We start from the raw sequence: 20,221 nt of genomic DNA, 5'->3' as shown, positions 1-20,221 counted from the left end.
TAAAAGCTTTATAAGCTAGTTTCACTATCATAGTTTCACAGGGTTTATACAGACAACCCTCAGAGCAGAACATCATAATCCATTGCAGCAATATAAAGCAACAAATCCAAATCCATCAACAAAAGTCAACAAGACAATTGGCTTACTATTTCTCTGTACACTGTAAATAAACCCTCAATCCTAAGCCCTTGAACTTCAATTTGTCTGGGTAGGTATTTACCATAGCAATACAACCCAGCCCATTGTCAATAATATAATAGTGGTTAGTACAGCAGACCTTCTCAAGGATATTCAAGTACCCTTATGGCATTGTCAATGATCACGTACAGGAAAACAAGAAAGACAAACCAAATTTTGGTAGTCGGTAGTTTTCAAAAAAACAAAACCAGTATTCATTTACTACCTTTGAATTTGGTGTAACTTAGAACCATCGGGTTTCCAATGAAAAATTAACAAATATTTCATCCAAGTATGTTCCTAGTGCAAAGGAGTGAGGTTGTTTTATACTATCTACTTAAGCATAAACTAATGGCTGAGATAACTACCGGTAACTATACGTTGGTACCAAATGCTACTTTGCTCTGAAACCAAAAACTCTCTCAGCTAAAATAAAACCTCCATATCATTAATGGGCTTTTCAAGGTACAAGTAACATAATTTTAACCTAAATATTTCATGAAAGTATAAAAAAAAAGTCTTTTTTCATAATATATCAAAGAATAATCTAGATAGCAAAGATAACTAATCACATGACCCCTGTCATAATCTCATTTCATCAAGGGAACAGAAAGTATATTTAAAGTCTTCCAACTAAAATAAAACTCCCATATCATGTATTTTAAAAGTTGTTTGGTAAATACTTCTAAGATTTCTATACAATTTGAAATATGGAAGCATATTGTTATATCAGTGTTTATATAATACAAAAATTTAAAAATAAATATTCTAAAATAGCCACCTTTCATTTCTATCCTATATTTTTACCACAAAAACTAATATTTACACACAAACTATATTCTCATTGATGAGAAGCACGTTAGTTCACAACAATACAAAAGCTTTGTTGATAAAAGCACTCAAGACGCTTCAAATGAAGAGATTTGAAAACAATGGATGAGGGTCTTGTTTCACAAATTTTTAATTGCCGCCATATTAGAAGATTAACCCATTAACAATGAAAAAGGTATTGGATCAGATCGGCGATACGATTGAAAGCGTTAAAATGTTTCATCCTAACCTTTATTGTTACAAATAAAGGAATGTTTGAATTGAAATCGTTAATTTGTTGTCAATGCATTATGGATGCAAGCCTTTTTTTTTATAAATCCACTGTCTTGATAATTTAAAGTCTTATTAAATTGACATTGTCAAGTAATATTATACAAATAACAAATATAAGCCCAGCAAGAATTAATGGTTACCGTTATTTTTGGAATCAGCTTAGTCCTGATTACCTCAGTTCATTAGTACAATATATGTTTCAAAACATGAATCAACTAATATGTAGGATGTTATTATATTTTTGCATAGTCAGTCAAGTTTATTTTTTCCATCCAGTAAAAAAATAACATGCAAGGTCAAACAAATAATGTTGAATACATAATTCACTGGGGAAGGAAAGCCACAGGGAACCAAAGCTGGTTATCAAGCATCAACACCCATGGTTCAAGTATCTAATTAAATATTTTGAGTTTTAACATTTTATTATCGATGAGCTAGGCTTTGGTAGTCAAACGACAAACATTGTGTAATTAATTGTAATAACATTTGGCCTGCTTTGAGGCAAAGAGGAAATTTCCCAATGCAGGTCCAAGATCTTTCTGGTTCATGCCAGAGGTTTAAACATATGATCTCTAATTCTCTGAAATCAACATACAAATTAGTTTCAATGTGATAACCAGTAACCACATTGTCACCAAGGTAATATTCATATTTATTTCTAAGGTTTGGCACGATCTTCTCCATTCATTCAGCCCTTTATATTGAAATAATTAGAGACAACCAGGGAAATTTAAAGCTGTCAGCATTGCCATGCAAAAAAATGAATCACTAGATTTAAATTTTGAAGTCCAAATATCCAGTAAAATTCATTTGGCGAATAGGTTTATTATGATGTGAACTGGACTATACAGAATGCATCTTATATCTAAGATTTCGTTTGCTCCCCTGATTTCATAATCAGTTTTTATTTATTTGTTTTTATCTGTCAAATGTATTGTTATGCTGATTATGGAGTCGAAATAAACTCATACTCATACTTATCTTAGTCGGTTGCTATTAATCATCAATGAAAGTCAATATCTCAGTAATTGATTATTATCTTGCACTTTCCTAATTAAAATTAGGTTTCACCTGCATTTTGCAGGTCGTTATGGCAACAGGGAGGGATTAATGAATGCAATTCTGCACAATTATAAGTGAATGCCTGAAACCCCTCTTTGTGTGAAATGGAAATCATTAAAAATACATTTTGAGATTAATTTTTATTGGTCATCTTTAATTAAATGGGACATACAAGCAGTGGTAAAAGTTTGATGGATACAATGTTACTGTAATTATTTCACATAATAGGTATCATGGCCAATTCATATTGTGTTTATGTTGAATTTTTGGCAACTTGGTTATAATATGACGACATATTTGCTTCAAAACCGGTACGGTAAGAAACTCGATATATATAAACAAAAGCTTCATTTCGAACCCTGCTTTTTATCATGACATTTAGTCAACCGTTCACCGTGGCTCGCGAGCGACATGGATCAAGTTCCAGACGCGCCAGGCGATCGCTATTTATAAAAAATGTCTTCCGTTGGCCATCGATACAATGTGTTTTATAAGCGCTATTTATTGATTGTCCATACTTGTTGGAACTCGAGAACGCTCTGGGCTATATATGTCTTTATTGTTCCGGTGTTTAGGTTGGCAAGCGAAGCATTAATTACATGATTTTCTACCGTAGTTCCACGCACAAGACGTTTATTATATCGGCTTTCGGTGTAGTTATACTTTCCGTAGTAGAGTAGGGTGCTGTAGTTAGTGAAGGATGGTATTACATTTGCGAATATAGCAATATATAGGTAGCGGATATTGCCGCAATATGTGCATGTTATTGTAATAAATACTTGAGCATACTGTTATGAAAAAAGTATTGCCCAATTTTACATTGTGTCTTTATTTTATTGTGTTCATTTGACTGTTTTTGGTGGACGGGCTCGTAAGTTATGCCAGTCCTCCAGGTCCTCTGTATCTTGTTTGTCCGTTTGTTGTTGTTTTGTTTCGTTCAGAGTGACCAGAATAAAATTGGCATTTTACTTATTTGGTACCCAAATTCTCTTAATTGAATTTATAAATCGTTCAGATTTAATCGCCTTGAGTTTCTGGCTATTACATATGCACATACTATGAACTTGCACTTATCAAATTTCCTTGCCTTCTGATGGTCTTGCTTGTTTAAAATTATATTTATATATATGATTCACTATGCTCCTCACTTTGAGCAAGGCTCTGTGCAAGCAGCAGCATATCCAGGCAGGGAGTAACTATATTTTGGGAGGACAGGTAGTCTTTACAGTAAACAAGGCCTACATTGGTGAGATCATAAGTTACTGGCCAGTCATGCTCCATTAATTCCTCTGTTGCAGGGTTTCAAATTGTCAAAATTTAAATAACCCACAGTGTGCTTGCTTTCTCATTTTTTTGATGGGAAGGCACGTACCTTAATTGTACACTTTTTTTAAGGCTCTCCTCCCACGTATCTCTGTGTTTTGTTCGTCTGTTTGCTTTGTGTTGTTTATATCAGAGAACCGAAATGAAATGATTGATTATCATCATTTTCAGATTAGCTTTAACTAGACTTCTAACTGTTTATAAGGATTTCTTCTCAATGTCTTGCACATTCAAACTTTTTTCGAAATGTCAGACGACAAAATTTGGTTGTATGGTGTTTATGAATCAAAGGCTAAACATTAGCAATACCCAAAATATGCTTTGTCCTAAGGAAGATACATATAATAAAACTACCTTTTTTGGGGGCAAAAATTTGAAAAATTGGACTCAAGAAGAGATGGAGATGTTAACAGAGACTGAAAAATGCCTTCCATTAATGGAAACCATTATGGATAGCCCTCTTTTCATAGATGATTGGGAGGAAATGTCAAAAAAGGATAAAGATAAATATGCCGTTCTTTCTGATGTGTTTTCTCACGATAAAATTCAGAGTGTGAGCATTATTTTGAAAAATACTATACATCCAATAAAAGAAGCGATACTGAATCGATGGAAGAAGAAAAAAATCGAGGAACTAGGTGAACAAGGATTCTTAGAATACTCAAAAAATATCCTAAGCGAGGGACATCACTTACATAAATTAATTCAAGATTATTTAAATAAAGTAATCACAATTAAAGGCGACGGATCAGCTCATTGGGAAAGCATGAAACCAGTTCTTCGAGAAATATCACCAGACGATGTCCATTGCGTCGAAGCTGATGTAAATCATCCAATGCTATTTTACCATGGTAGACTAGACTGCGCCATAAAATATAAAAACAAACTTTGCATTGTGGATTGGAAATTAGCTACGAAAAAAAAAGACAATTTAAAAGATTTATATGATGCTCCATATCAAGTTGCTGCATATGTGGGTGCTTTTAATATTTCAAAGGACTCTTCAGAGCAAGTAGCTAATGCAATTATTGTACAGGGTTATCGTGATGGATCACCAGCTACTGTTCATTACTTGAATGAATTTGCCTTGGAATTTTATTGGAAAGGATGGCTGAGAAGGCTTGCGAGAAACCATGCAAGAAAATTAAATACACAACTAACAGATGATACTTGATTACACAATAAAAATCAAATTTCTCAGAATTTCAGGCATTTGATAAAGATCAGTTGGCATCGAGGAGTATGTTAAAGCTAATGATAAATTGCTAATACCAATTCAGCCATGATTGCATAAAACTACTGTGTGACCTCAAGAACATAATAGTCATCTTCACTGTTATGTACAATTAAAGCATGATCTATCTTGTATACTCGTCATGATGGGCAAGTTCCTATGTGACATGCACTAAATTAGATTAGTAGACCAAAGATACCAATTTTTGAAGGGGTGGAATGACCTATATTATTTTCACATTCAAAGTTTCTCGTCATGTTACAACTTGCAGTCAGTTGGTAGAAGATTGCACAAACATAACTGTAATTTCTTGGTACAAATTATTTCCTACATAGTTACCTTCTTTTAATCTGTATAATCATAAATTGCCGTGGAAGATTAGAGTAAGTCATGGGCGAACACTGAAATGCCAGGCGACATGAAAGATTCTGTTTCTAGTAAAGCATAATAGCTGCTCTTATTCCTGTCAATTACTTCGTAAACAAACCTTCAGCAATAGTGATGTGCTTACTGCTTTGAATTACGCAGAAAAAAAGACGGCCACAGGATTTACAATACAAATCCATATTTCTTGAAATCCGATTTATGATTTGTACCTCATTCTAATTTTATCTTATTTTGTTCTTAAGAGCTCCATAACACACTATTATATGCAACTCTAAATATACAATATGAAATAGTAAAACTCGCAATAAGCTAATATGGATGAACAGCAAGAAAATCGTGCTGATGACAACAGGCCTATTTTAACAGCTGAGGAACTACTCTCACCCATCAGTCAGATAACTCTAGATATGAGAAGGTAAAGCCATTGTTTTTATTCACTGTTTCGTATATAATCTGCAAAGGATTTTCTCAAATTTGGAGATGTATTCTATATTGAGTCATGTGCAAAAGATGAATTTGCAAAAATTTGAGATAAACTTTGTTCTAATTGATTTTTGTTTTTTTTATGCTGTGTGACGTTTATTTCGTGCATTGAGCATCAGATATTGAAGGCTTGAATTTTAAAATGGAAATATTCTAAGCTTTTTCTACAATCAAGAGTTTACAATATTACGAATAGACAATATGATGTGTGTTTGAATATTCTGGTTATTTTGGCTTCCCTCGCTGTCACTGTAATTAGGTATAGAGACCTAAATATATCAAACGAGACAGTATATAGCCTATGCTTTCAAACTCCTGTTCCACAATGCTGATTACCAAAATGTTTGAGTACGTTACATGCAACAAATTGGTATCCAAGTAAACTAAGTATAATCTTGAAGAGGATACTCCCATTGTGTGTGTACCAGTTTAGGCTTAGAACATATAAAAATTTTATTCAGATTTTCCTTATTTTAGTTCTATTACGAGTTCGGGAACTGTCTGTGTTAGCCAAGTGAATATACCCCCTGCCAATTGGTTTCAGGCCATTTACACAACTTGATGTAAAGTAGGTGAACAAAATTAGTACAAACATATTGGTACACACACTCCTGCAGCGCCGACAAGAGAGCATATCAAAATTTTTATAGAATTCAATTCGAAAAAAAAACATTGTACAGGTCGCCATCCAGATCATTCAGACAGGAAGAGACTGAGGATTCTGTGAACTCAACTATAGAGAATGATAATAGCTGGCAAGCTACCAAGACAACAGTTTGTGAACGAAACTCTGTCATGTTTAACAATGAATTAATGAGTGATGTAAGCTTCGTTGTAGGCCCAAAAGGTAAGCACTCGAGTTTTTTGTCTCATTTTGCTCTAAACAAGGTTTTTGACAAGCAATCACATATGCAAAGGTGAATAGAAAATTGAAATAAAAATCTGGGGTCTGCCACCCCACCCAGTGAATAGTGAATTGGGTAGGCAATAATGAACCATCCAAAATAAAGTTGTTACTTACAAGTTACATACTAATGGATGCCTGTGCTGATAAGAGCCGGCAGAAAAAAATGCAGATTGAAGTGGAGAAGATGGCTCAATAACCAATAAAACTACTGCACCTAATAAAACTAATGCACCTAACCCAGCTACATGCTCTTTTATTTTGCCGACCAAGCTCATTATATTATTCTTGCTAGGTTCAGCACTTCGAATTCCAGCACACAAATACATTCTAGCTACTGGAAGTTCAGTATTCTTTGCAATGTTATACGGAGATATGGCTGAAAATAAGAATGAAATAGAAATCCCTGATGTTGAACCAGTAGCTTTCAGAATACTTCTCAAGTAAGTGTGAGATTTTACTTAGGAAGTTTGTAATTTGTTGCTTAAGAAAAGAAAGTTAACTATCCTAAACTGACTGGATTTTTAGATCCAAATGCCTTCAAACTTTTGGTTTGTAAGATTTTGATCACCGTATTTCAAATTCGAAAATCTCACTGCACACTAACACAAGTAAATTTCATAATAAAAAAATACTTTCACGAAACGTGGAAATTCGAGATATCAGAGTCCATAAACTTGATTATCTAGTAGTCTAGTAAAACAAGTTAGAGTAAATATCTTTGTACCTAAACAGAGTACATAATTTCAGGTACCTATACTGCGACAAAATCTCCTTAGAAGCAGACACAGTCCTTGCTACATTGTACGCAGCGAAAAAATACATTATACCATATCTTGCAAGAGCCTGTGTTAGATTCTTAGAGACAAGTCTCAGTGCAAAGAATGCTTGTATTCTACTGTCTCAAAGTTGGCTGTTTGAGGAAAAAGAATTGACCCAAAGATGCTGGGAGGTAACGTTGAAAATTCTGGGTTCTTGTGTAAAGCCTTGTTCAGAGGGAAGAATATTTAAATATACAAATAATTCAATGAGCATCCAAAAGATTTTGCAATAACTGTTCAGTATTTTTCTGGCATTATATTAACACACATGAGGCATAAAATTTGCTGTAAATGAAACGTCGATCTGGACTTGGGTGAAATGCGTATTACTAGGGTGAAAGAATAGCGCACAAGAGAAATTTCATGAGAGAGAAGGAGTAGAGATACAATACCCTTTATAGGTTCAGGGCTTGAATGTTTCAAATCAATATATTAACTTTTATTATGCAAAATAATTCCAGGTGATAGATGCTCAAGCAGAACTTGCTCTTCAATCGGAAGTATTCACTGAAATTGACCTACGAACTTTGAACTCTATACTTGAAAGAGAGACTCTTAATGTCAAAGAAACCGTCATATTTGATGCAATTTTACGATGGTCAGAAGCGGAATGCAAACGAAGTGATCTAGAAACTACTTTAGAGAACAGAAGGAATGCCCTTGGAAATGCTTTAAATCTTTTAAGACTGCCAGCCATGACATTACAAGTTAGTAGAGGATTGTTTCTAATTTTAGTGGTGAATATTGGTAAATTATATATTGTAAGTCCCCTTACAACGAGCAAATCAGCGCATATGCTGATGCATCAGCGATTATGCTAAGTTAGGCACAAATATAGCAAATGAGTATCCTATGCTATGAGTCCCCATGACATGTTTACTAATTGGGTGCTTCCGAAGTATGCGAACCAAGATGGCGGACATCAGAACGTAACATGGGTAATAGGTTAGGGTTAGGCGATAATTTTTTTCCAATTTTCCTTATTTTAGTCCTATTATCAGTTCGAAGACTAGCCAAGAGCCTCCCGTAGTATTTATAGCTAAAATTATGGCCTAACCCTAACCTAGTACACATATTACATTCCGATGTCCGCCATCTTGGGTCGCATACTTCGGGAGCCCCACCTATTGAGTATTATTGTAATACATTTATCCATACATTATAAACATATTTAAAAAGCACAAAAGCCAAAGTAAGACATGTGTGCACCAGCACCACTAGCACTTACCACCAATTAAAGATTGAACGAATAAAGGGAAACAAGGGTTTTTAAGCAAATTGAGAAATTTATCGAAAAAGGTCTAAGAACCAATTCATTACCGGTATACCGTTGTACATGTAAGCTATATGCAAAAAAACTCAAGATTTTCAATCTTTATTTATATTATATAGCCTATAGAACACAAGATTCTGGTCTTTCATTACTATAAGCTCTTAACTTCATCCTTTTCCAGGAAACTTAAATTGATAAATATGGATACTAAGCCCGCCTCAAAAACCCACAATTCCTATTTCACACAGGAATTTGCAGATGGTCCAGCAAGATCTGGCCTACTTACACAACAAGAGATTATTGACATATTTTTTTGGTTTGCATCATCAAGAAAACCTAAATTGGAGTTTCCAACTAGTGCTAGAAGGTAGGGATACATACATAATATTGTCAAAGTACAAAATCCTTGTCTTATCTCAACTTGATACCGGTACCATAAAAGTTATGACTAGAGAAAATCTGAAGCGGTTTCTCTAACAAATATACTGAACAACAAAATATCAAATGGCTTTTCACAAGGATTGGTGAGATATAGCAAGCAAGATCCCGGAAATCCCTGGAAACCAAACTTTTTAACCTCATTGTGCAATAAAATGAGTAGTGTCGTGGTGTGGCCCCATCCAACGTTGGTTTCTGGCAAGTTTATATCCCGAACAAATCTTTACGTGTTTCGTGAGACTTAGTGTATTTACACCCCATACCCTATCTCCATCTTTTCACACCGGAACCTGGGATATGGACGTGCCATAAACTGACTATTGTACATATCACCGTTGTGCCGTCCCCTTTGTGTATTTTACTAGAGTTTTATTTGTATAGTCAATTTCATGTCTGTTGTCCTAGTATAACGGAGCAGTCCTAAACTGCTTGTATTATTGTTAGGGGTGCATGTCGCACATCTGTGTCTTAGGCCAGTAAGGTCTTGATTCTTGAACATGTATCCTGTCTCTGTTTTACTGTTCAATTATTATGCAGATACTGTTACATTTTTGAGGCAAATAAACATACATACATACATAGTGGCGAGCTAGGGAGATTCTAGTCTAGTGGTTCCCAAACAGCGACTTGCGGGCTAATTACGGCCCGCCTAACGAATTTATATGGCCCGCCGAGTCTAAGTAAAATAGTTTACCACTTTATGTTTTTACCTTGTCTGCTTTCTAGATACCACCGCCAATTGTTACATAATTATTACAGTTTTCAAGCAAGTGTTATACGTAACGCTACCCCTCTCGACCCGCAAACATTCTTTTCTAATTTTGGTCCCAGGTCAATCAACTTTAGGAATCACTGTTCTAGTCCCTCCAAGAGTGTTCAGTTTTCTACCTATCAGTGGTAACTTGTCTAGTTATGTAAATATATAGTATAGATTATAGAATCTCTAGTAATTCATGCGCTATCTATACATTTACAAACAGTGGTCTCACTCCACAAGTATGTCGCCGGTTTCTCTCATGTGCTTATCGAAGCAATCAATGGAGATACAGAGGAAGATGTGATTCAATACAATTCATGGCTGAGAAAAGGATATTTCTAGCAGGTATGTGAGGTTACAGTAAGAATCTGCCAAGCAGATAAACAAGGTATAAAAAATACAAAATATTCAACTCTAAGTGTGTCTAGTAAAAATATCTAATCCACTAATTAGGACTGGGGAGCCATAGTGGCTACAGCTCCTAGCCTCCTACTATTCAATTTTTTTTTAAATCATAGAATCTATCTCTGTTAGGTAAAAAAATGAAGCTCCTAAGCCGGAACAACTGATTTCAAACCAGCTTCCTAGTTTGGCTACGGACATATCACTCAATATTGATTTCACCGATACTGCACAGGGCCAGATGAATTCGGGAGTGTGTTATAGATAAAACAAAGACAATAACATTTCAAGCCTATATTACAATCAAGGATTCTAAGCTCTCACTTAAAACTACAAGCAACTATTGAAACGCTAAAGCATAACGGTTTATAATTGTGAAATAGCAATATATATTGGGGCGGCTTCAAGCTGGCATTGTCAGAAAAACAGTCACAAAGCTAGCCAACATAATTTAACTTTACTCTTTTTAGGTTTTGGACTGTACGGTTCCAGCAGTGGGGCAGCAAAATACACAGCAGATACGAAACTAACTCGAGGACAAGACACACTTGCTGAAGAAAAAATATCATTTTTAACGGATGGCTGCACAAAAATATTTCCAGTCTGGTTCAGGTAACAGATACACACAGATTATGATATTTTGTTCTCCTTTCATTTAAATTATACAAAATATAGTATAGTACCTAATTGGGGATGCCCAAGCTCTGATAAAAAGTCAAAAACAAAAACTTTCAAAATTTTACCTCATGCATACAATACTGCTACTGTTAGATAATACACAATATCCAAGGATATTCCTGATTTCTAAAAATTTTAATTTGAAAATATCCTAAAAGCATTTGTTACCTTGTGATAGACAAAAATTAGTAACTTTCGACAAAAAAATATAATTATCTACCTGACTAAATTTGATTTCTACGAATTTATTAATTAATTCATAATTGCCTTAAAGAATTTTTTTTGTGGAACACCCCTATCTCCGAATATATTCGATTTTTCATTATCGAAAAGATTATTTTAGAATGTATTCAGAGTACTAAGTTATTCAGTTTTGAGCTTTTGGCAATCCCTGACAATATCCAAAAGATATTTGTATGACTGTCCAGCTGTTAGGTACAAATCATTCCCTTTTCCTAATTGCGAGAGTTCCCTAGAAGACTTACAATCATAAAACAAGCATTTGCCAACTTCTCACACATTCGAAATAGGATAGGATGGAATTCACATATTTAACACGGCATAATCATTTGTCAGGTTACTTGTCAATTTCGGGTATGGCATGAATTAGGTAGTTATTTGTTTGTGGAGTAAGCTGAACAGACCAGCGGTTACGAGAATCACCCTACGGCGGCGAGGAGTCCTCTTGAACATAACTATCCCCGCATGGGATTCAAACATGCAAACCCACACAGTGCAATCAAAGGCGCTGACTCGCCGCTGAGCATTGCTCCCTGCAGGTTGTGCATGTTCTAATATCCTTCACTTAAGTTTGTAAATTTTTTTCACAGGCATCCAGTACAATGTGAGGCAAACGTATTCTACACAGCATCAGTTGTATTGGATGGGAATGAACTAAGTTATTTTGGACAGGAGGGAATGAGTGAAGTAACATGCGGAGGTGTTGTCATACAATTTCAGTGTTCTAATGAAAGTACAAACGGTATGTACATAGGCTTAGTTCTAATTGTACAAGTATATAACGAGAATATCGGTCAGAGACCGAAGACTTATCCATCGAAAGTTAGGGGATCCCCCTAAACATCGCTCTTACTCCATAGTGGCCCATCACTAATTAATTAATAATAATTATACGACATAATTCATCCAAAATCAATAGGCTTCTGGTCCGACATATGATGAATGCACATGCAAAATCGCACGTGCATCTAACAGACAGACAGACAAACAGACAAATACCTATCAACATACTTACCGATTAAAATCGATAAGTAATAACAAGTTTGAATAAACAACTATACCTTCAAAATAAAAACTGGTTCAGCCCATAATTTCTAATTGCAAATAATTGCTTAAACAGTGGTCCATTCTTATATACTGCTGGTACATAGTGTGTTGAAAATATCTAGATATACTCGGAATTAGGGCGCTCCAAGATGGCGCACAACCTGATAAACCTAACCTGGTAAACATACTATATGTTTAGGTTGTGCGCCATCTTGGTACACATATTTTGGGAGCACCGAAATTAGACCACAATCTGTAAATGCTTATAACATTTCACTATCATCACAGTGAGCTGCATTCAAATGTCCCTTGTCCTTCGTAGTCGATCGTTTATGCCTAAATACTGATGTTTATCCCAAATCATGTCAAACTGCTAAAACCCCTTGTTCTTTCCATAAATTCTTATAGGTCTACTTATTTAACCAACCGCCTACCGGTATTTGGTACTCACCAAATCTTCTCTTTAACAGGAACTGGAGTGCAAGGAGGACAGATTCCAGAGCTTATATTTTACAGAGGAGCATCTTAACAATACTTGCAAATGCGATCATGCCAAAAAAGCTAAAGATATTTAACGAAAATAACGCTGAATAAGTTGCAAGTGACTAACATCTTACCTTCTTCCTATTTATGACCTCGTACGTATAGCATAGCACGACAGTTCTTATTCGGCTAAGCTGTCTGCCAGTTTTCAAATACATATTTGGGTAACTTCCGTAGTGTGTGTACCAGGTTAGGGTTAAGCCATAATTTTATTGCGATTTTCTTTATTTTAGTTCTATTACGAGTTCGGACTGTCTGTGAATAGCCGAATATTCCGTCCATTTACACAACTTGATGTAAAGTAGGCAACAAAATTAGTTACCTCCATATACTGGTACGCACACTTCTGGAGTGCCCTTATTTGTATTTTAATTTGAACCATATATTGCTGTAATCTTATTTTAAATAATAATGACATCAATACTTTTTCCAACATCCCCATACAAAAAGGGTTATATTATGTATTCCTTTGGTGCTATGAAAATATCCTAAAATATTTTTTTTTTTTCTCGATAATGTCTGGTGCTTAGTTAAAATACCTTTGAATCTTGAATTGCGAACACAGCAAATGTTTAATTTATTCATACACTGTTCCGAATAATTTCAGCATCATCTTTTTTGCATACATATAAAAATCGAATTTTCTTAAATTGATATTGATCTTTGGCAAAGTGCTGCCCGCGAGTCGCGACACGAGTTTATTAATTCCAACCCCTTTTTGCGTTGCGAACCTATACCTAGGTCCCAATTTATTATCCATACCAATGACGTTGCAATTCCCTAATAGCTAGCTTGTTCGACGCGAACAGCGCATGTTATAAGATTAATAACGTAAATAATAACATAAAATTAACGTAAATAATAACGTAAAATTAAAGCCTATGTTAAATAAAGGTGCGGCCCAGGTATTTGTATCAGGCCCTCCAGTATTAAAGGTCGCACATCCCTGTATTGCCCATTACCCCCAAATATTTGATTATAATAGTACTGTTTGAAACCGAATTTATTCATATTTGCTATTCAACAACCTAATTTTTCATTACTTATGGTGCTTTGCCTGCTTTTGCCAAGTTTTACTATTATTCAGTGTGTGTCTGAAATGTTTTAGTGTTTGTCAGTGTTTCCTATTTAAATAAAATATACATTCCTAAACCAATGGCTCTATTTTGTCAAAGTATGGATGGGTCTTAGTAATTAAATGAAGATACTTATAGAAAAAAGCTAGTCCTAATTTAAAAGCAATTACATTGTCCTGATACAGGGTGGTCGCTAGAAAAACAGAAAACACGAGCTTGTATTTCTAGGTTAAGACACTGCTCTGAAGTGCGCAAACGACATTTTGAGTGTAATATACCACCTGGTCTCAGTTAATTTAGGCAGTGATGTGCAATTGAATAAAAAACTTAGTGTTCACGCCACCTTGCTCCACTTTATTCAATTAATAATACTCCTAGTATTTAATCACAAACGAAACTTACCCAGTACAGGTAGGTGTATATGAAGCTCTTTGGCCAGTACTAGAAAGGCTTTTCCCAGAGTAAAAACATTGACCTAGAAAGAGAACATTCTTAGTTATTTATGCATTGCCAATTGCTGAAAAAAATTTAGTCAGCTGATAACTTTAATTAACTGGCGAACTTTATTTAGAATAAAAGATAATGTAGCTCTCTCTGTCTATCGTTAATATTGAAGGAAGGTTTCAAACTGGTAATTTGTAATTAAGCATTCAATACTTGTGTGGTGTTGTTGGTTAGTTCAACCCTGAGTACATCTAGGCTCCAAACCAACAAAAAAGCTTTCAAAATATAATGTTCACCTGAGTAATATCACTGAAGTCAAGCAGCATATCTGTGGCACGATTGAGTTTGATGTTAAGGGATAAAACACTAAAGAATACAATTAACTGTAATATCATGAGTGGGGAAAATCTCAGAGGTTTTGTCCACATTGGCCTTTTAACGTTGAGCAAACTTAGTTATGGTAACAAAAGTATATGGTGTTATGTCTGCAAATCATGCACATATTAACTTGATCTTACTAACTGCATGCCAACTAAATATCTGTTTCATAGTATTTTAGACTGTATGGTTAGGACTTTAATTTAACCTTGTGTTAGTTTGTGTAATTTCCATGCATAAAGTGGGACTTATTATATGGCAAATTTATCCAATACACGCATATAGTTTGACTAATATATACAAATTGTTCATGTGGATGAACAGCAACAAGTAGAGAATTTTTCAGTTAGGTCTAATTATACACCCCATAATGGTTGACTTGGAAGTCCTCAGCGTCTCTCGTCAATGGCATAAATATGAATTCTGTAGCTCTTGGAGATGAGTCTACTACGCTTTTGATTGAGTGCGAGTGACTTTACTTTAAACAATTTATTTGAAATCCCCTACGTCCTAAATAGCTAGACTTGGTTTTACAATAATTACAAAGGATACGAGGAGTCCCCACAATTCTGCAAGTCATGTACAGGCAAGCTGCAACTATGTGCTGAATTCTTCTTCCTCGAGACAAACGTTTATTGATTGCCATTTTGAAGAAATTGAACGCAGTATCAATGCAATGTTGATTCAAATGAAGAGAGGAAGCCATTTCTCTAATTTCACGCTTTCCTGCAGAAAAATGATTTGGGGATTAATAAACTTATATATACAATTTAACCCTTTCCGTGCGGTGGGCACGTACGTATACGTACCAACGACAAAAGTCGCTAGATTGCGGCGGGTACGTTGATGTACTCCACTGTTTTATTTAGCAATCGGTCGCAAACTGTTGGTCCAGTTTTCCCGGGTTTTAGTTTATTGATAAGAAGTCTTCTTCGAGATTAACATGAGCGACGATAAATCTCGCGGAATTTCATTTGCGGCGGAACGAGGGAGTGTTTTTGAAATTTATGCAAATTTCGTGTTTTTTGGGTGGTAATAGAAAACATATTATCCCTTCTATCTACCGAAGTATCTTGAGTTAGATCACGAAATTGCTACAGCAATATTATGCTATTGTTTGCCAACCACGAAGCGGTAACAGTAAAGGATTTAGCGAATATTTCTATTTTTTTATCACGGTTTGAAGTTTCAACTCCCAAGAAAAAAAATGCCTTTTTTCTATCCGGTTTGTGACTCAGACCACCACTTTTGAAAAAACTTTTTTTTTTAATCGCCAATTGCAAGCTCTTTAAATAAGCTTTCCAACGAGCCGTCAGTGGGCAGCAGAGGATCAATAGTTTTTCGTTAGTCGATCGATCAGTTGTGGGGGTACAAATGCATAAAATCGGCGTAGCAAATACGATTATTTAATAAAAAATAAAAATCGCATGGAAAGGGTTAAAAAGACTTCGTTTAGCTATTCCAAGATTAACTATTTTCGCCAGTCAGTGAACAATGACTGGCTGATGAGCATTGGACTGGTGAACACATGGTGTTGACTGGTGACACATGGCCCCGCTGTTTATCATTCCAGTGTTTCATGGCCCCGCTGTTTATCATTCCTGTTATTTCTAGTGCTATTTTGATTGGTAGATTGCATTACGTTCAAACAATTCATGCTCAACTAAGTGAAAACACCATGTGAAATAACCTTATCAAGCAATGAGACAAGGAAGAACCGGAAGTTTTCTTGTAAAGTGAAAAGTAAAATCAGTTTTGCGCCTTGCATTGTGGCCCCACTCCAACTGCTCTGTTACTTACTTGTGGGGCCACGGGCCCTCGGTTGGGAAATCTAACTGTGATTGATTCTATATACTACTATATCCAAGTGTATTTTTGGAGTCTGTGCTTACAGCAATGCCTAAGTAAGGTTCTCAATGGAGAAAGGGATCATTGCAAAAAAATTTCTTGTTGACTGAATTTATGTAGATGTACAATCATGAGTTAAGAAGAACAGCTGAAACAGATGCTTTCCTGACTGCATTGACTTAACTTATTATTTTAGTTATTTTGTTGGCTGCTTGCAGCTTCTCTTCGAGTCTCATTTACTTATGTGAGTGTGTGTGACCTTGAATTGATTCTTGAATTGATAAAAAGAATGAATAGTTACTAAATAATCAATTATGTACCTCTGTCCAATGTCATCTGCCTAGATTCCTTGCTGATGCCATGTCGTAATCCCGCAAAATGAGGTTTATTTGCACCTGGAGAAATTTAAGCATAGTTTATAGATTGAATTTGATAAAGTAGATGATAAGATGAAATTTCTATCTCAAACAGAGTTACTCAATTTAATTGTAGTTTGTATGGAAACTTTTTTCAGATAATACAGAGTATTATAGGAGATTGATATTCATGGCTCATTGTCTTATCTTGAACAGAATGATGATGAGGGCATTAAAAAATAAATCTAATGACAAAATACATACAAAAACACCCTTAGAAAACTTAGAATTAAGTTATTTCGTCAATGTTTCACTTTGAATTCCAATATCTGCAGACATATAACTCATAATAATTCACTTATAATAACTCAGCTTCTAATAATTGATATTTTTAATTGATTATATTATGTATAGACATACCTTCTCCGGACACAAATTGACCGACCATAGAAGATGAACCATCAGCATTTTCCATAAACGAAACCTCGGAGACAATTGAATTTTCTTCGAGTACAGTGCCACATCCCATACACACGGTGGCCCCTCGAGCAGGGTCCACATCTAGCTCGCTACACTTGCAATGGGGGCATGTCTTAGGCATCTTTAAGTTTTACAGTTTCAGTAGTAAGCTACAAAGTAATTTCACTTTTTCAACTAATGTTAGAGTAAAATTAAAATTCATTCACATGATCTGTAAAATATAATTGAAATAAATTAACAGTAACACATAAATTTCTCACAGATAATTTGAAAAACTGCAAATTAAAATTTGGGGCATTTAAAATAATATCAAAATGCTTCAATGTACATATCAAATATTACAGAAAAAAAGACGAGCTGTTGACCACCACAAAAATAACACAATTACCGGTAAATGGTGATGTGTCGGTTTAAGTGACAAAAACTTCGACTCATTTAAATATAATCCACAATAAAGAGAGAGTAAATTTCAACATAGGGTGACCAAACATAAAGTGTTTGGTGTCCAATGAAACCGATAATAATTAAATATCATCAAAGACTCAACTTGAAGCAAATAAGATAGAAAATAAAGACTGAGATTTTGAAAACCCAAACACTCAAATAATAACCTTTAATCATAATTATTAAAATTAGATTTCAAAATAATAATTGCATATCCTTGAATTATAAATACATTTGATTTGACGGTTCATAAACCATGCCTAACACAAGAATAAAATATAATTTCACAAATCAAAATGGTATTTTATGGACTGTTAATTGATTAGACTTTGCAATTTTGTACGCACAAATTTAAACACATTGCACAATTTGGATAATCTTGATAAAACAAATCTAATTTACGATTCTATCTTTATATTCAGGGTTTTTGTCTGCAAATCCTTGCAAATACCAGCAAGTTAATTTCATTTTTAAGTCTTCTTTTACAACATGATCGAAAGCCGACTTTGCCAAAACTTTTGCAACCCCTTGTCCACGAAATGATTCAGGTACAAGAGTATGTTGAAGGTCCCATATTCCATCTCCAATGACTTCATAATCTATATGTGCTTTTTCCTTCGACTCTCCAATTTCCGCAATAAATTGCTTCTCCTCTGGTAAATGAATGACCTTGATATTTTGATTTGACATTGCTTTTGTCACAGTAGAATAAAGATTCAATCTGATAATCTTGGTTCCACAAACAAGATGTTTCCCTAAACTTATTAGATTATTGGACATAACAATTGAAGCTGTTAACTTGAAAAAACGTTCAGCATATTCAAAAGCAATTTGAGTATATACAGTAAATTATATACATTTCCTAGTACAAATTACTGGTGTTTTGAATCAGAATCTAATGAAAAAGTACATGTACAATATTTGAAGCAACTACTTATATATCTTTTTCATGTTTTTGTGCTAATTGAGCTGTATAATGAGTTATAAAGAGTGTGAATTTTCTCTCTAATTTTTAAATATTTGTTATCTGACTATCCAGCTGGATGAATTAATACTGTAATACATGCAAACATGGAAGACAGAAAATAATAAAATCAATGGGAAAGAAAAATTACAAAAACAATTTTGTAAAGACAACGCGTAAGAGTGTTTCGATAAGTTAAATTATTATACTGAAGGTGCAGAAGCACATATTTCAATATTGATTAGAGATCGAGACTATGCATGAGATATATGTTTCTATATAATTTCACAAGCCCTTGGCATTTTGTAGGTCGCCCATAAATTTACACAGAAATAATTCGGTGCTCCCGAAGTATGCGAACCAAGATGACGGACATCGGAACGTAACATGGGTAACAGGTTAGGGTTAGGCGATAATTTTTTTCCAATTTTCCTTATTTTAGTCCTATCATCAGTTCGAAGACTAGCCAAGAGCCTCCCGTAGTATTTATACCTAAAATTATGGCCTAACCCTGACCTAGTACTCATATTACATTCTGATGTCCGCCATCTTGGTTCCAATACTTCGGGAGCCCCAATAATTCTTCTTTACTTATGTTCGAAGGCTGTGCATTCAAGAAAATTCACACCCAATTAGAATCAGTAAAAGCTGATCAACTGCAGATCACAGGATCAGCACCCCCAAAAATAGGCTATGATAAAAAATGTTGGCATATGTCTGTATGTGAGCCTCCTTCATTTGTCTGAGTATGCTTAGTCAAATTACAGACTTAACGAATTTTCCCTTCTGCCTGAAATTCTGACTCACAGACCTAGATTATCATTCAATCCAAAATTACGACTCCAGATTATTAAAAGAGTTAGAAAATATTTTTACAGAGACAAATTGCTGTATCTCTCTGACTTTACACTACACGTGTTACTAATGCAGCGATGTGATGCATTACAGAATTATTGTTTTCCCCAAATCCAGAAATTCTAGCATAACACTGAATCCTTTGAAATTTTCTCATTTTTATTAACGAGGGGATTTACCATTCTCGTTCGTGAGCAATTCAGATTTCTCTTGGGGAACTCCCAAAGATCCTTTACAATGAAAGACTAGCGCCGACCTCAGTTTCGAACCCACGACCGCCAGCAAATCGGCCTCCACGTCGACCGACTGCGCCACGCGACCGAACGGTAAGAGCCTTCGCAGGTTGCAACATATTTCGTGTCCTTCTGAATTTGACGTCAGATACCGTGGTTTCGTGAAAAGCTCTAGGTTTTTTTTTAAATTTGAATATTCAATTGAATATTAAACTTTTATGGATCCGTTAAATACGGAGAATAAATATTTCCTTCAATTTCCTCACAACA

At 34.9% G+C, this 20,221-nt stretch overlaps 4 protein-coding genes across 4 annotated transcripts in view; 2 read left to right on the top strand and 2 right to left on the bottom strand.

Annotated features, from left to right (window-relative positions):
• The window catches only part of LOC120326333 (transcription factor IIIB 90 kDa subunit-like), a 35,199-nt gene extending 17,537 nt beyond the window's left edge, over positions 1 to 17,662 (bottom strand). Inside the window, exons 1-5 of the mRNA XM_039392601.2 lie at positions 17,396 to 17,662; positions 16,940 to 17,014; positions 15,324 to 15,497; positions 14,690 to 14,721; positions 14,352 to 14,424 (exon numbers count right to left, since the gene is read on the bottom strand). Coding sequence (XP_039248535.2) covers positions 14,352 to 14,424; positions 14,690 to 14,721; positions 15,324 to 15,497; positions 16,940 to 17,014; positions 17,396 to 17,576 — 535 coding nt within the window. The 5' untranslated portion in view covers positions 17,577 to 17,662. The remainder of the gene's footprint in view (positions 1 to 14,351; positions 14,425 to 14,689; positions 14,722 to 15,323; positions 15,498 to 16,939; positions 17,015 to 17,395) is intronic.
• Positions 3,815 to 5,460, top strand: LOC120326348 (mitochondrial genome maintenance exonuclease 1-like). The gene has a single exon (XM_039392619.2). It carries the CDS (start codon positions 3,884 to 3,886, stop codon positions 4,838 to 4,840), a length of 957 nt encoding a protein of 318 aa, XP_039248553.2. The 5' UTR covers positions 3,815 to 3,883; the 3' UTR covers positions 4,841 to 5,460.
• Positions 5,518 to 14,025, top strand: LOC120326341 (BTB/POZ domain-containing protein 3-like). The gene is made up of 10 exons (XM_078111709.1): positions 5,518 to 5,702; positions 6,451 to 6,617; positions 6,970 to 7,117; positions 7,425 to 7,626; positions 7,957 to 8,202; positions 9,017 to 9,135; positions 10,187 to 10,308; positions 10,836 to 10,977; positions 11,874 to 12,025; positions 12,801 to 14,025. Exons 1-10 carry the CDS (start codon positions 5,602 to 5,604, stop codon positions 12,857 to 12,859), a joined length of 1,458 nt encoding a protein of 485 aa, XP_077967835.1. The 5' UTR covers positions 5,518 to 5,601; the 3' UTR covers positions 12,860 to 14,025.
• Positions 17,663 to 18,292: 630 nt separating the features above from the next.
• On the bottom strand, positions 18,293 to 18,679 carry LOC120326599 (protein NATD1-like). Its single transcript, XM_039392920.2, has one exon. It carries the CDS (start codon positions 18,677 to 18,679, stop codon positions 18,293 to 18,295), a length of 387 nt encoding a protein of 128 aa, XP_039248854.2.
• Positions 18,680 to 20,221: the final 1,542 nt, after the last annotated feature.

The sequence above is a fragment of the Styela clava genome, chromosome 4 (assembly GCF_964204865.1).
Source record: "Styela clava chromosome 4, kaStyClav1.hap1.2, whole genome shotgun sequence".
NCBI classification, from domain to species: domain Eukaryota; kingdom Metazoa; phylum Chordata; class Ascidiacea; order Stolidobranchia; family Styelidae; genus Styela; species Styela clava.
Note: the sequence above shows the minus strand (reverse complement) of the source record. Positions and strands in the feature narration are given on the sequence as shown.